The 15,443-nt window shown below is 37.4% G+C and overlaps 1 protein-coding gene across 3 annotated transcripts in view; it reads right to left on the reverse strand.

Annotated features, from left to right (window-relative positions):
• TOX (thymocyte selection associated high mobility group box) overlaps positions 1-15,443 on the reverse strand; it is a 218,702-nt gene that overhangs the window by 23,238 nt on the left and 180,021 nt on the right. For all 3 annotated transcript variants that reach the window (XM_036406263.2, XM_054515105.1, XM_054515103.1), the window contains 2 exons: positions 14,795-15,025; positions 2,776-2,856 (listed from right to left, as the gene is read on the reverse strand). In XM_036406263.2, coding sequence (XP_036262156.1) covers positions 2,776-2,856; positions 14,795-15,025 — 312 coding nt within the window. The remainder of the gene's footprint in view (positions 1-2,775; positions 2,857-14,794; positions 15,026-15,443) is intronic.

The following is a 15,443-nucleotide window of genomic DNA, read 5'->3' on the forward strand; positions in this document are numbered from 1 at the left end:
GTCTGGACTACTGAGGTAGAACATGGCATATGTCCAGACCTTGCTTTTCAGAAAAGAGAAGACTTGCAAATAAATGCAGAAAAAACATGCACAGACTCTCGTATGCTCACTAGTTTAAAAACCAGTAGTACTTCATGAAAAAGGCAGCAGAATCAGTGTCAAAAGGATAGGAAACAGGAAAAGCAGCTGCTCTTGGAGGTGTAAGGCACCTGCTGAGCTGGACAGAGGGGACCTGAGCAGAACCCTTGCCTGCTTATGCCTGCCTCTTCCTGCAGACAGAGACCTCTAGGAGGGGATATGAAAGGAAGTTTGATAATTGGATAACTTTTGGATAGCCAAAGCGTATCCTGATGGGATATGAAGCATAATTGAGTATCTCATAGCTGCCACCCCAAAGTCATTGGAGCTCTGCTATGAACATGAAGGGCTTAATATTGTTCAAATACTTTGAAAAAAAGATGTTCCAAGGAGAATACACAAAATTAATAAGAACTTGATTTCACAATTGTGTTTGAAAATATGGACTATATAAACTTCCTGGTCCCAAGTATTACTGAGAATTTCTTTACACCAAAGCACTGTTGGGATGAGCAGCACAGAAAATTCTATAAAGCAGCAAGGTTAAACCACATGCAGTAAATATAACTCAGGAGGATCCAGGGTGAACACTTGATTATAAATGTGAGGTACCACAGAGTGAGGCACAAAGCACAAAATTTAACTGTGAGCAAATCATCAATATGGTAATAAAGAATTTTTGGAAAAAGTGTGCTACTTTTGGCATGTCTAAGCTTTTGATAATGAGGTCTTGGAATCTTAATAATACCATCTAAAAGTAGTTTTTATGGATGGTAATGTAACAACATGAACATAAAAGACCATTTTGACTCCAAATAACCTTAATTATGTATTATATATATTCTCTCATGCTTACAGGCTTGTCTAAAAAACCACAACTCTTCTGGTGCCATATAAATATTTAATAATGATAATGTAGAATATACTGATATTATATTACAAATGGTTATTTTACATCCTTATTCCAAAATGGACTTGCTTTTGTTACATGCCAGCTCTTTTAGATTCACTGAGTGTGTTCATGGGAATAAGCAATCAGTACTCAGCTTCATTTAGTTTATATTTTTATACTTTCCACACTAGAGGAAAACATTACATTATGGGCAGAATTTAAATAATTGCTTAAAAGTTAAGAAAACGCTTCAGTGCTTTTCTGACTAACAACAAATTTGAATATTTGCACTAATGGATTAATGCACTGAACTGATCAAGAGCCTTCCAAATTTTTTTCTAAAACAATATTTCAGAAAATGCCATAACATACTCTTTTATTGTTTAAAAAATCACATTTTTTATATTGTGCATTTCAAAATTAAGCCACATAGAGTGTTACGTAAATAGTCCATGATGTACTGAATAATGATAGCCAAGTTATCTTCTAAAGTGAAAAGCTGGGTTAAAACTGGAATATTTTGAGCTTTTTAGACCTATCTTTTGCCAATAAGCAAGCTATTTCAAAAAGATTTGCTTGTGTTCACATGGTACTCTTTCTGAAGGCAATGATTATTTCTGGAACCAAATAGTCCTAATACAGAAATGAAAGGTAATAACTTAAAGTAAAAACTGTAAATAACTTTAATTAAATGCAGGAGTATTTATAATGGCAGATAAAAAATGCAAAGTTATAGGACAAAACCCCCAAAAATGAATTAGGTGGCAGCCATATTTCAGACTTTTAAATTCAGACAAACACTGACCAAATACAGAGATAATGCAGAAGCATGCATGAAAAGTCCTTGCATGGCTAATCATATAGCAAACCCCCTGAAAAATTAATATAGTATACAGAGTATCATTGTGTGCAGGGCCCCAAAAATATTTTGAAACTAACCAAGAAGTTCTTCTCATGTCCTATATGCCAGTCCTTCATACTGTGCTCTTTACCTCTAAAATTGAATTTTATTTAAGTAGGAACAAAATTTATCTAAATTTATTTTGACAGACCCAAAACAAGTGGTTCTAACTGGTATGATTCTGAAGTTGCTCAATGGGTTTTTTCACATTGACACAGTATAGTTATTTCACATTCTTCTGCATTGTAATAGACATTTAATGTAATAGACATTTAAAATTCTATTACAAATTCTAAAGACTCTACTGCAAAATTATGGGTACTGAGAATGTTTGAATAAATCTATTTAGAAAACTGCTAGTGGCTGTATATTTGGTGTGTTCCAGTAAAGAATGTACTTTATTTACTAATGCCTTAGTGGTGACCTACGCCACGCTCACAACAGCCTGCTGGACATAAAATGGAAGTTCACATTTCTTATGAAAATCTGCAGTATCATCTGGGCTTGATTATTTCTGTCATGTGATTGCAAGGTAAAAAGCAGTAGTAAAAAAACCCACAAAACCAAACCCAGGCATTTTGTGTGTAATATATATTTTTCTTCCTTATTGTTAGCACAGTGGCTGCCTGGCATGTTTGTTATATGGAGGTCTGTTTGCCACTACCTCCTTCCCCTGCTGAACTTACATGTTACTCCCAAACTGAAGTGCTGTCTTGATGACCAGGAGGGAAAGGATGTCTTTATGTGGACAGATGACTGTGTTTATTGAGCATTTGCAACTTAAACACAAGTTTAAGGTGATAATAAACAAGGCTATTTGCACTAAATACTGCGGTGCTCAGCTGAAGATGGTTTGCAATATGTCACTATATAGAAGTGTGTATGTATATACATCATGTGTTACCTTGGATACAAGGCTTGCTCTGTAGGCAGCTAACTGCTTCAGATACTCCTTCTTGGCAGCTTCAGTTTTCTTTTTGTATACCTAAAAACAAAGAGTGGCACATTGGTAAATTAATCTGGTTTTGTTTTTATATATCACTCGTGTGTCTCTATGTCTTTCTAAGTAAACAGCCTTTCCTCCTCATATTGCTTAAAGAGTGAAATAATAAACATCAAATTTTTAAAGAAAATATTATTCCAACTGTGAAACACCATTTAACTAACCAGCAGTACTGAAAAAACAATATCCCTCATTGCACCTCAAGTTAAATTGCTCAAAGTGAAGTGTAGGTTGCACTTTCAAATGGGACCTTTGGGGATGGGGGAAGGTGGGTGTGACCCTCTCTGCTGGCTTCCACCTGTGAGACCAGTTAAAACCCTCTGAGGAAGACAGGAATTTGCAGAAAGACATTTGAGCTAAATGAAGGAGGAGATGACAGTGCCACAGATTAGCCAAGAGAATTCCTCTCTTCCCTGGGTGAACTGTTGGGGGCAGTCAAAGAAGCTCATGGAGCTGCTAAGGATAATAAATGTTAGTCATTATTCCAGTCTTGATCCCATATCGGTCTAATTAACTTCTCAGAAGCATGGATCTATTTCTGTACATTTCTCTCAACTCACCAAATTATTTTAAATGTGGCATGTGCACAATCTCATAATAGATTAAAGACCTTGGAGAATCACTTCAATTTTTCCCAGATTTCAAGACCAAAGACTATCTGCAGGGTTAAGCAGGACTTCATAGCACTACAGTAACATGATGTTACAAAAGCATGTGTAGATGACCCATGGAGCCTAGCTAATGACTTGCTGTTAGCCATGTCACTGACAGATTTAGGAACAACTCAACATTTCTGTTTGCAAATATTGTCATGAGTTTCTCATTACTTCATGTTTTGGGTTTTTTCCTGAAGGGGTAGATTAGGAGTCATGCATGCATCTGGGCTTCATGTAACTAAGCAGGACTGACTCCTCATCTTTCTTGTTGAAAGGAGAAGTTTAGAAAATATCTAAAGGTTTAAAAGTGAGGGAGAAAAATAAAGGGAAAGAAAATTTACTTTTTTATTGTTGTTATATTTAATGATTTTTAAGTCACGTGCCAAAGGTTAATCCACATGTGGACGGACATTTGGAGTTCATAATATTGCACAAAATGAAACTGCAGCTTTGTGTATCTGTTGTCCACTTCTCCAGCCAAATGCACAACCTGGGCACCTGAGGAAAGCCCCCACGAGGAAAGTAAAGACTGTCCACCTTCCCCCTCCCATTCCTCACTGCCTGGTTAACTGGGCTATTGATTCAAAGCTAAAAGACAAGCAAAGCTATTTAGGAGGACAATTTTGGGGTGTTCTTCTGAATTCCACAGCTAAAAGCACACATGAACATCTCCTCCCTAGAAGATAAACTTTATGGAACTTTAAAGTGTTCTCTTTTGATCTTCCAATGCTTCAGTAAAACCTGCAGTCCTGTAAATGGAGAGGACCTGGCAGCACAGAGTGTACACACAGAGGACAATACAGTTGCAGACAACAAAGGGAGAGTGGCAATGTCAGGCTGGAAGGATCCAGTACAAAACCATTTTTATAAAGAATGTACTCGTGAAACAATTTTTTGTTTCACTAACGCTTTACTTTCAGACACAGAACAAATCTCAGATACAGGCTGGCAAAACTCAAGAGGCTGCCTAAAAGGATTAAAGATTTTGCTTCCCAGGGAAGCAAAAGATCATAATGGAAACAGAGAAGTCTCAGGCTTCAAAAATTTTAACTATAAAGACAGAGAGGGGAAAAGATTGGCTTTAGCTGTGCAACTGTATCTTTGCACCCTTGTAATTTCTCCAGATTAAGATAAATACGTAGTGTTTGTTGATCTCCTACTGTTCTGCAAATAAAAAAAAAAGGTAGCAATTTGCTTCTTAAGTTGTAATCATTTGTGATTATTAGGGGAATTACTATTTGTTTTGAAAACAAATAAGAAATTAGTCAGCAGTCTGTTCCTAGCTGCTAAAATTAATTCAGCTTGACCTACAGAACAAAGACTAAGTTATACTGCTTTGTATATTGCAATGCCTCTGCATCACCCTGATAGCCAACTTAAAAAACAGAGCTGAACAACAAATTTTACACAGAACAATGTTCTTAAAAGAATCATGTATCTACTGCTTCCACATTGGGTTTTATTTTGCATTACACAAATATAAAAAATAGACACTCCTGCTGGGCTCCTACAGTCACAGCATAATTGAAAGAGTCCTCTGGGACCTGACTTTTCCTGCAAATAGTCATACTGCACAAGGTTAACTCAATAATATGAAACTAACAACAATTCTGCAAATCTCCACCTAAAACATCACTACTTCATAGAAACATCATGAGACAGTTGTTATTTATTTATGTCCTACCTATGCATCTACCATGTTCAGTGTACACACTGCCTTGCCCTCTTCTTTTGAATCTTTTGGTGAATGAATAATAATCACATGAACACCATGTCTTCCCTGGCACAATAAAATTTACTGATTTAACAGGAGGTCATTATAGTAAAAAAGTCCTTACTGGGTGGGAAAAAGTTTTAGATTGCCTCAGCCGGCTTTGATTTTTGCATTGGCAAGAATAGCTCCTGCAGGCTGGCTGGCCTGGAAGGTCATCAGCTCACCCCAGTTTGTCCCTGGAAAAGTATTGGTGTGTTCTCTGAGGAGAACAGGTTGAGCTCTCACTGGTCCTTCCCAAGGTGCCCACTGCTTAGGTTAACATACAAGTAGGCTGATGATCCTCATGCTGGTTTTGGAAATTGATTGGTCATAGCCCAGACTAAAAATTAGGGTAAGTTCTGCCTGTCTGGGAAGTAAACACTTGGTAACATAAATAGCAACAAAGTCTGCTCTGGCCATCAATATTTCTCTCTGAAGGTAAATGAATGTGGCCCTGCCAGTGGTACCAATTCACAGGCTCTGTGCTGGACTGGACTTGCACAGGGGGCTTATGAAGGCAGGGCAAGTGGGAAGTGTCTTCTGCACGTGCAGCAGTACCTCAAACAGGTATGAACAAGTCAGCTGCTTCTCTCAAACTATTTGAATTTTTTTTTCCTGCAGCTGTGAGAATTTTTTAGCCCTCAGGCTTAAATAGTTTTGTGTTGTTGTAAGTATAAGACTTGTATCCTTGCAGCACTTTTGGGGAGGAAAGACTTGTGTCATCATTCAAGTGTGCTCTAGTAAACAGCTGAAGGTCTTTTGAGCTTACTGCTAAAGATGATGCCAAATTATCAAGCACATCATATCCAATAATACAATTAACATTTTTCCTGTATCATAAAGCATGGTTCTGTCTCCTGCTTATCTGTACTGTAGAGTGGGAACATTTAATTTTATTTATAGCATCTTAGAAATCTCCTATAAGGTCATTTTCTTGTCCTCTATCAAGCAAGCAACAATTATTAAATAAGTAACTTGACAGGAACATATAGTTATGGAATTAAGTAATTTCCATTTTCCTTTAATTCGATTAACATGATAATTGAACATCAGCTGATTGTCTCTCAGGCAGCAAAGGCCCATTCTGATTCAGCAGCATATTTGTGTCCTTACACAGTATTTTATTTTCTATATTGTCCCAGTGGTGGAAAATGATGAATGTTGGCAGAAAAAGACATAATTCTGTATATGCAGGGTGGGTCAGCCTAATTTATGCTTTTTCTCTTCAGCATGTTATAGAAACCCCAAAACACCAAGACTGCCTACATTTATCTATAAATGGAACTTGCTGGCATTATTTTCCTACTGTGCTTCACACATACAAATGTAGACAGCATAATACACAGGTCCCCATTTAATTGCACTTCCAAGGTAGCTTCAAGTTCCCTTACACTGTACAGCCAACTATGTAAAAAGGAGTGAGCACAAACCCCTACTTTGTGCATATAAATATAGATATATTATGTATAAATATAAATGTAAGTAGAAATAGAAATGGAAATAGAAATAAAAATAGAAATTAAATATATAACATATAATAATACAATATATATAATATATAACACATAATATAATATATATATATATATAAATATATAATTTGAATTAGGCTACCAGGAAAAATTAATGCCCTGGGCTCTCACAGGTTGGTACCAGTCTCCAGGCCATTTCACCAGCAACATTTAGCTCAGGTTTCCTGGGCTGCCCATGTATGTGGGCCACCAGAGCTACTGCAGCAAGCACTGAACTCTACTTATTAACAGTGATACACATCCCTAAACTGAATGTACCCAATATTCCACTTGGAGATAGAGGGGTGGCAAGTTATGGGACAACCACTCACAAATACTAGATTCACCAAATTAAAGCCACAGTAGAACTTAAGCACTTTTGCTTTATGCTGTCAGATTCTGGTCATGTTTTACTTTATGTATTTTAACTGCTTTTTAGTTCTTGACTTTTTGGATCATAAATTCTTTGAGGCAGGCTTTATGCCTCCTGTGCTTTTCTGTGTGTTCTATAATATGAAGTTCATTACTGGTAGATAGATAGATAGATAGATAGATAGATAGATAGATAGATAGATAGATAGATAGATAGATAGAGTTGAAATATACCTGTAAAATGTCTTAAGCCAGGATTTTGTTCTGGTTAGTCATTTTTTCACAATGAACTTCCTCCCAACTAGCTCGTGGAGGATTATCAACACGTCACAACACAGTAAGCAGCAGGATTACTACCCTGTCACTTGTGGCTAGCACCCTTATTGCCTGAAGGGAACAGGTCTCTCTTCCCCCAGTCATCACAAGAGCTCAAACAAGCACTCAAATGTCTGCAACCACATCCTCAGTTTTGACTATCAGATGATAATGGAAAATTATTGCTTGGGACTACAGTCCCTTTGATTCTAGAGATGATACTAGACTTGGAGACAGTGAACTGAACTGGCTCATAATTTTAGGAGAAAAAGAGACTTTCAGAATCTGTGTTTTATGGAAGCCTGCAAAAGCTCTGTGGCTCCTAGATGACAAAGCAAATTACAAAGAACCATGCTACTTCCCTGGCTTTGCCTAAATAGATGGTACGAGGATGACAAAGAAAGGGAAATTTTATGTTTATCTTGTGGATATCTCCTTAGAGCTGAGAGTTGCAAGCAAGTTATATTTGTCTTTTTAAAATGATGTAAAAGTGCCCACATTTGTTTTGGTGGAAGTGTTCCAGAAACCCCACAAAACGGTATATGCAAAAACAGTAAATCAAAAAGCAACATGCCTGATTTTGTATTCTTGGTCTCTGCAGTGTTATATCCCATGGGAGTGTCATTTTCACGGACTACAGTTACAGGAATGTCATCTGATAAAATACAGTAGGCTCCAATCCAAAATTAAATTCCACATTCAGATTGTCATTCCTGGCCCTAAATATTTCGGCTCATAGAGAAAGCTTGTATTTTTTTCCAAGTGGGAGACATATCTCTAGTTTTAATCTCCTGATTTTGTATCAAAGGCACCTAGAGCTGCACACACTCATCTAAAATCTGGACAAAAGATATTCCCACAGCAGCCAGAAAAAAAAATCCTCAGAATTGCTTAATGGACATTGAAATATATTACCATTTGATTTTCAATCTAAGTACATACAGTAACAAAGAGGCCCAGGGCTAGCTATATGGCTCAGTAGTCTCTTTGACTGTAGAGCATGGAAAAGACACTGATGACATATTAGAGGCTTAGGGGAAAGAATTCTGTCTTTCTGGCATGTGGGGGGAAGATCACAGGCCAAATTCAGCTCTAGCACAAACAATGAGACTCCTGGAGAACACTGGAAATTGCAGCCATTTGTGCCAGGCCTAAATAATTTGACCTTACAGTCTTGATGCTTTCAGCGTACAGGAACAGGACTGCACACTTTATCAGAAGCACGCTGGATGAAAGTTGAGTACAAAACAAGTGACATTAAACACATGATTTATCTGATGATTATTTCCACCTGCTGGTAGTCTGTTGTTTTTTTTTTTTAAAAAAAGGATGTGCGCCTGAATGGAGATTTGTAGATATATATATAAAAGTCATGTTCCTATGGAAGTCAAATGTAGGGCTAAAAGCTGGGGAAGAAGAATAAGCTGAAAATTAAGGCTATTATTTATGCACATTGCTACAGCAGTATTTGAAACCCAGGGTCCTTTTGACCCATCTGCTTCCAAGTACAATAAGAAAGTGGAGTTAAAGTCAACATTTCATAACTCAGGGGACTTGTGCAATATTTCTGTAGGAGCCAAGGTTGTTTTGTGCTGCAAATGGATGTTAGAAATCCACCCAGAGCAGGGGGTGTCTGATGTTCCCTGTGACTTTACAGAGGGCCTGATACATCTCCCCTCTGACCTCAATGGAAGTTGAGGGTTTCAAGGACTGGCCATGTAGAAGCCAGGGTGGAAAAACCTGAAGATATAAATTTACTTATGTGTAAATAGACATGAGTTGTATCTGCACATAGTATGTGCCTATTATTGGCCCATTTGTGTTCCAGCTCATTAATGATGCTTTCATTCCAGATGCTTTCAGAGGAAAGGAGAAGGAGAATACACCAGGATGAGGATCAGTTGTTTTGAAATCTTAACACCCCAGTCTAGACCTTCAAAGGGTAGAGATGCAATTTCAATAGAGGAGGAATCTGTAAAGAAAAACAGTGCATCTCCCAAACCCTCCCAATATGCAAGACTGGTGAAAGCACATAGGTGCAAGTAGCTGGGAGGAGAGATGTAAAGTTGCTGTCTATTCCAGAATCCATTTTGCTTATATTTCACTTTGGCAGTGTGCACACACAGATGTGCCTTCTCTTCCTCTTCTCATTTACAAAAATAAAACAAAGCTAAACCTTGTGTGGTTGTTTATCTACTAAACTGGAGGTACTTTCTCATCCTCTTACAATTGTGTTAGTTATTCCTTGGAGATTGCTTCATTAGCATGGAGCAAGGAAGGGTTTCTAAAGGGAGAATAAGAGATAGATAAACAAATGTCTGTGTGAGTACATCAGCATTTATAAGGGAAGAAATTAAAAATTTGTTTAAAAATGCTACTGACTGCTTTGACCTCATGGTGTGCGCATCTTCTGAAGCTGTTTCAGCAGCCAGTCCTCTGAGCTGCCTGACATCCTGACACCAGGCACCCCACAGGCATGGCAATGCAATGGGGACATGATGGCTCTGCCAGCCATGGGGTGGGTGATCTCATCTGTCATGTCAAGGGATGAGATGCCATTGGGAGGGAGGATACCCTGCGAGGGAGGATCTAGGTTGCATGTTCCCAAAGGACAGGTGGAGTCAAGATCTCTTGAAACACTGATCTTGGATCCACTTTGATCTGACTTGTGGTGTTTCACATCATGACAGAAGCTCTGGAGGTATGAGGTGTTGGCCAGCATTGCTTGTAAATCCCCTCCTGATCTACCCGGTTCATCCCAGCAGTGGATAATGTGCTGCTATGTCTAAAACATCCCTGTGGTCAAAAGAGAAACTTATGAAACACTCTTTGTTATTTTTCATGTCCAAATCAGTCTGGGTTCCTTTAGAGACAAAATAAAAAGCCCTGAAAGCTTGGGGGTTATAGTGAAAATGGTAACAGCACCAAAAACATTGACACTAATGCACAGGGACTTAGTTTTACATAAGTATTGGTAACATACAATCCAAGTTCCATCAGTTATTAAAGAATAAACTGCAGCTTTTATCTAGTGGGTCTTTGAACACCAATGAGGAGTAAATGATTTGATTTTGTGAGCTCGGAGGATTTGTCAGATGCCTCGTATGTATAATTCTGGCTCTTCATATTCCTGCTGCTTCTAATTTAGCAGGACAGGCTCATAATTGAAGCAAATTAACTATTTACACTTGCCACTTCTACCAGGGGAAGAGGACACATCAGCAGGAAAGAATGAGTGGGAAATTAAATTCTTCCCACTTGTGTCAGATCTGCCCTTATATAAACACATTAACAGTAATTTCATGAGGCGTCAACCGTAGGAATAAATACTGAGGGATAAAATAATGAGGTGTTGCTATTGAGCTGAACTGTTGCAGCTAATATTACTGTCTATGAATTATGCAGCCTGAAAGAAAGCATCTGTCACAGCACTCAAACAGTCACTTCACCTGCTTCTTCTGATTGCTAAGTTTTGGGTGAATCCCTCCTTCTCCCAGCTGTAGGACCAGGGCAATGTTGAAGCAAACACACAGGAACACATACACACACACACACAAGTATGCACTCTGAACTGTTCATAGGAGGTCAAATTAATTCCTACTAGAATTCCAGTTAAGTCACTGAAGTAACACCAGAGATTAATTCTGTTGAATGTTGAATAGACATTCAATTCCATTTTTAGAATAACAGAACATTTATTAAGGTCTTTGGCTGAAGTTTTAAAGTTACACTAATGTAAACAAGAACATTTTGTTTGTAATTTGCCACATCTATTACAGCTTTACTAGGACTCCAATTAGAAACTTAAGGTTCATTTAGTACATGCACATCTGGTACTGATTTAAAATTACTGTCCTTTTTCATCTAAGGACAGAAAATGACCTAAATAGCCCTTTTACCCAGTTTAAACCAGTGTTCGGTCTGAAAGCCAATGACTCGACCATTTAGCATGCTGATCCCTTTTTCCTAGGGGCTGTTTATCTCCCCTTTGCAGTAAAAAAGTGTGCAAAGGACAAAGATGTACATAGATAAGCTATAGAAATGGGATGCACAGAAGAATGGTACTACAGAGAAAACAGCGTCTGTGATCATAAGAGAGGAACTGGAAAAGTCACTGAAAAAAAATATCCCAGTGCTATGGCTACAGCATTGAGGAGAATGTAACTCAACACACTACTGCTACAGCTGCCTACTGTTCAGAGATTTATTAATCTGAACAATTTTAGAAAGCATTTACAGTGAAAAATGAAGCACAGTGCCTGCTCCTGATCACATTTAATTATTGTACTCTATCCAGAATTTGAGAAGTCCATGACAAAGTCCACCATGACCACTGAGCTCCCTTTAACTTCTAGACTCTGTAGATAGAGTTGGACAAATAGAATACAGGCACACACCAGCATTGTTTGCAAATGGGCTTTTTACATACAGAAATTAATGGGAACATATGATTCAAAAATTCAAATATCTTCATATGATAAAATAAGAGGGAAGTACACTGGTATCTGCTTTAGTCTAATGAATTGCATTATTCTCATGGTGAGAGTATCAGAGTGCAATCCATTTTAAGCATAACCCTCCCCTAACTTCAGTAAGGCACCCACAGTCAGGTAGTTCATAACACCATTTCCTTTTTTGTCATTCAAATCCTATTTTCTCAAATAACACTTTCCTAGTTCTTCACAGTTTGAAAGACAGAGGTGGTTATAGCACAAGGCTCTTCAATATGCCAGGTTATCAAAATTTTGTTGCAAAGTCTTGGACATATATTGCCCTTAGGTCATTATTGTACTGAGTTTCTATACTTTTATTTATTCTGTGGTCAATCTTCAGGAATAAACAAGATAAATTCTATGCATTTCAGAAAAAAATGGCTCAGATCACAACAACAAAGAAGATTTCATTTTAGCATGAAAACATGAGGCTATTCTTCTTTCTCAAAAGCTGCATTATGTTCTACTTTCTGATTCATTTATATTTTCTATTTAAATAGGAAAAGGAGTTCCAATTCAGGAAACATAATTTGGAAATATATTTCTATTTAAATTTCAGAATAAGCATTAGCTTCCAAAACATAAGCCAGAAGCTTTATGATAATTGAATCCTTTTCAGCAAGTATAATTCATCAATAAAGTTGTCCTTTAATGAAGTTATTGTTTCTTTATTTAACTATTTTTGAATTTCTGAAGCTCCTTCAATGCCAAATACCAAATGCTACATTTATCATTTGTATTTTTAGAGTCCAGTTTTCCTACCAGAGACATAGATTTCATAGCAGTTACTAATGCTCTGGATCTGAAAAATTAAGCCTTTAAAATACAGACTATCTAGTCAGTTAAGATGTCTTGCAATCATTACTTTGTACTATTAGATCCCTAATGGGAAAAAAAATTAGTTTAAATTTATTGTAGAAAATAGGATTGCCAATTTTATTTTTTTAAATGGGAACTATCTTTTATTATTTTTGTACAGTGCTAAATTAGAAAGGGCTTCAGCCTGGAATTTTAAAAATGTGCTTAATAGATAATAATGAATAGGCAAAATGAGTAAAAAAGCAATGAAGATATGCTAACACAAACTTTTTTAAGAACTGTCTTAAAAACCATAGTTGCAGCCATTTTTACATGCATGTGTCATATGGATTCCACAATGCATCATTCATCTGTGTTTCAACTTACATTAACAGCAACAGACACAAGGAAAATAAATTTTATTCTGTTCTTACATCATAGGACTTATTCCTATGATGTAAAAACAGAATAATTCCCACTAAAGGAACAGAATTCTGTTCCTACAGGAACAGAATTCCTACTAATTTTTGCTCTCAACCATGAATAGGAAATTTAAGGTAAGCTGGAAATTTAGGGTTTCATGCATTTTTCTTACACATTTCTATGGAAGAGTTTAATATTTTGGTGGTAGTACTGACATGACAAGCTCAAAGAAAATGTGCATTTTATGCATTTAACAGTCTTTTAGGTTGGCCTTTGCAGGGCATATTAAAAAAGGGAAAGAAAGACACAACACAAGAAAATAATTCTAATGTGCCAGTGCAAGTGACTTTTCTGATATCTGTGTTCAGAAAGTTACTTTTCCTCCAGCTAAACCTTCAAACGCTGGCCTTATTCATTGATAGATGAAGATAAAAAGAGGTTTTGTTTGTTTTTTTTTTTAGTTAGTCAGTGAGTGGCAAATCTTGATTCTTTTTACACTGGTATATTTAGCAAGGATCTAGATGTACTTACACCACCCTGTTATTAGCAAAGTAACCCTTCTTTTTTTTTTTTTCCCAAGCCCAAATAATTTTACCTACCAATAAATCATTAAAAAGTTTTCTTTGATTCTTAGTTTTTTAACTGTATTTTTGTAACACCAGTGCATGAATGAAGGAGATTCAGTTCATTCCCAGTACTTTTCCACTGTCTGTGCTAACATCAACCCCGGTCCAGGTCTCCTGCAGCCAATATAACTCTCACCCAGCACATTCTTTCCTTCCATATCTGTTGCCTTCTTAAAGTTCCCATTCCTTTATCAATCCAATTCATTCTGTTGGCATTTAGTAAAAATGCAACCAACTACAAGAAGAAGAAGAGCAATGCTACAGTGTGGATCCATGTCATTTGCCAGCTGTCACCACTTCAATGTGATGAGCTTCCAGAGTTGCCCATTTTTACACAGCTTTGCCTGACTTGGAAGGATTTCTGCAACATTTCAGGCCCCTCAAGCTCTGCTGGCCTTGTTGCAGAGCCAAGGGCTTCCATGGAAGACAGAAGTAACCTTGGGAAGTGATTTCCACAGCCCACATACATGATAGAGGATGCCCATTTGCCTGCATCCACCCTAGGGCTCTTTGGGACAACACATCACTAACTTCTTTTATAAAAGCCAGGTGGTTTGGGAGCAAATGTGAGCCCAGTTTCACTCCTGGCATCATGGGATCACGGGGAAGGGAAACATCTGCAAGTGGGAGCTCAGACATTCTAAGATTTGGCAGCAAGGTCCCCTTACATAGCAGTTCACATACAGGGCAATGACGTTGCAAAATCCTAGGCCCACAGATATCAGCATAAAACATTCCTAAATATAATCCTAAAACTTGTGCCACATCCCAAAACAAGGTAAACTCTTTTAGTGGTTTCAAAGAGATAAAATAAAATTATACTCTCCTTATCTCAGCCTCTTTAAATCATACTCCTGAGATGGCACACATTCAAGTTTCATCCTGGCTAACAAAAGAAGCTGCCTACAGTGCTCAGATGACCCTGATAACACTTTCCTGAAACAAAGCCTCTGAGCTACAGCACATATTGTACCTGTTTTTGTTCTTCTCCTAAGCCGTCCCACATTGAAGCTACAATTTTAGAGACTTCACCAAAAGTAGCATTGGGGTTTTGGCCCTTGATGGCTGCTTGAGTGTCTCGAAAGAATAATGCATAGGCAGACACAGGCTTCTGTGGCTCATTTGGGTCCTTCTTCTTCTTCTTTTTGGGAGTTTTGGGTTTCTTTCCTATATCTGAAGCAGGTCTCTTCTCGCCACCATTGACCTGTAACATAAAATTAGGAAAGTACTATTAAAAAGCCAGTTTAATTCACTCCAACCACTGTTACAGCCTCTGTGATGCAAAAACTTTGTATTTTGCATGCAGAAATGGAATTTTTGTTGATATCTTTGATAATCCAAATATTGACACTGTCTGCATTAGTCACATGCATAAAATTCACTATAAGTATTTTGGATAATACTTTATATTTCTCTTTCATATAATTGCTATAATCTCTGTCTGGTCATCTTTTCACCTTTTCTAAGTTTTATTGCTAGTGGCTATAACAAGAAAATAATGAGAAAATTCAAATGAAATTAGTTTCTCTATAGCCTGAGTATCAGTTCAACAACATGAACCATCTGCAGACAGCAGGAACACTGTCATTTCTACTTTTTGCTTATTCTCATCCTTTCCCAGA

The sequence above is a fragment of the Molothrus ater genome, chromosome 1 (genome assembly GCF_012460135.2).
Source record: "Molothrus ater isolate BHLD 08-10-18 breed brown headed cowbird chromosome 1, BPBGC_Mater_1.1, whole genome shotgun sequence".
Lineage (NCBI taxonomy): Eukaryota > Metazoa > Chordata > Aves > Passeriformes > Icteridae > Molothrus > Molothrus ater.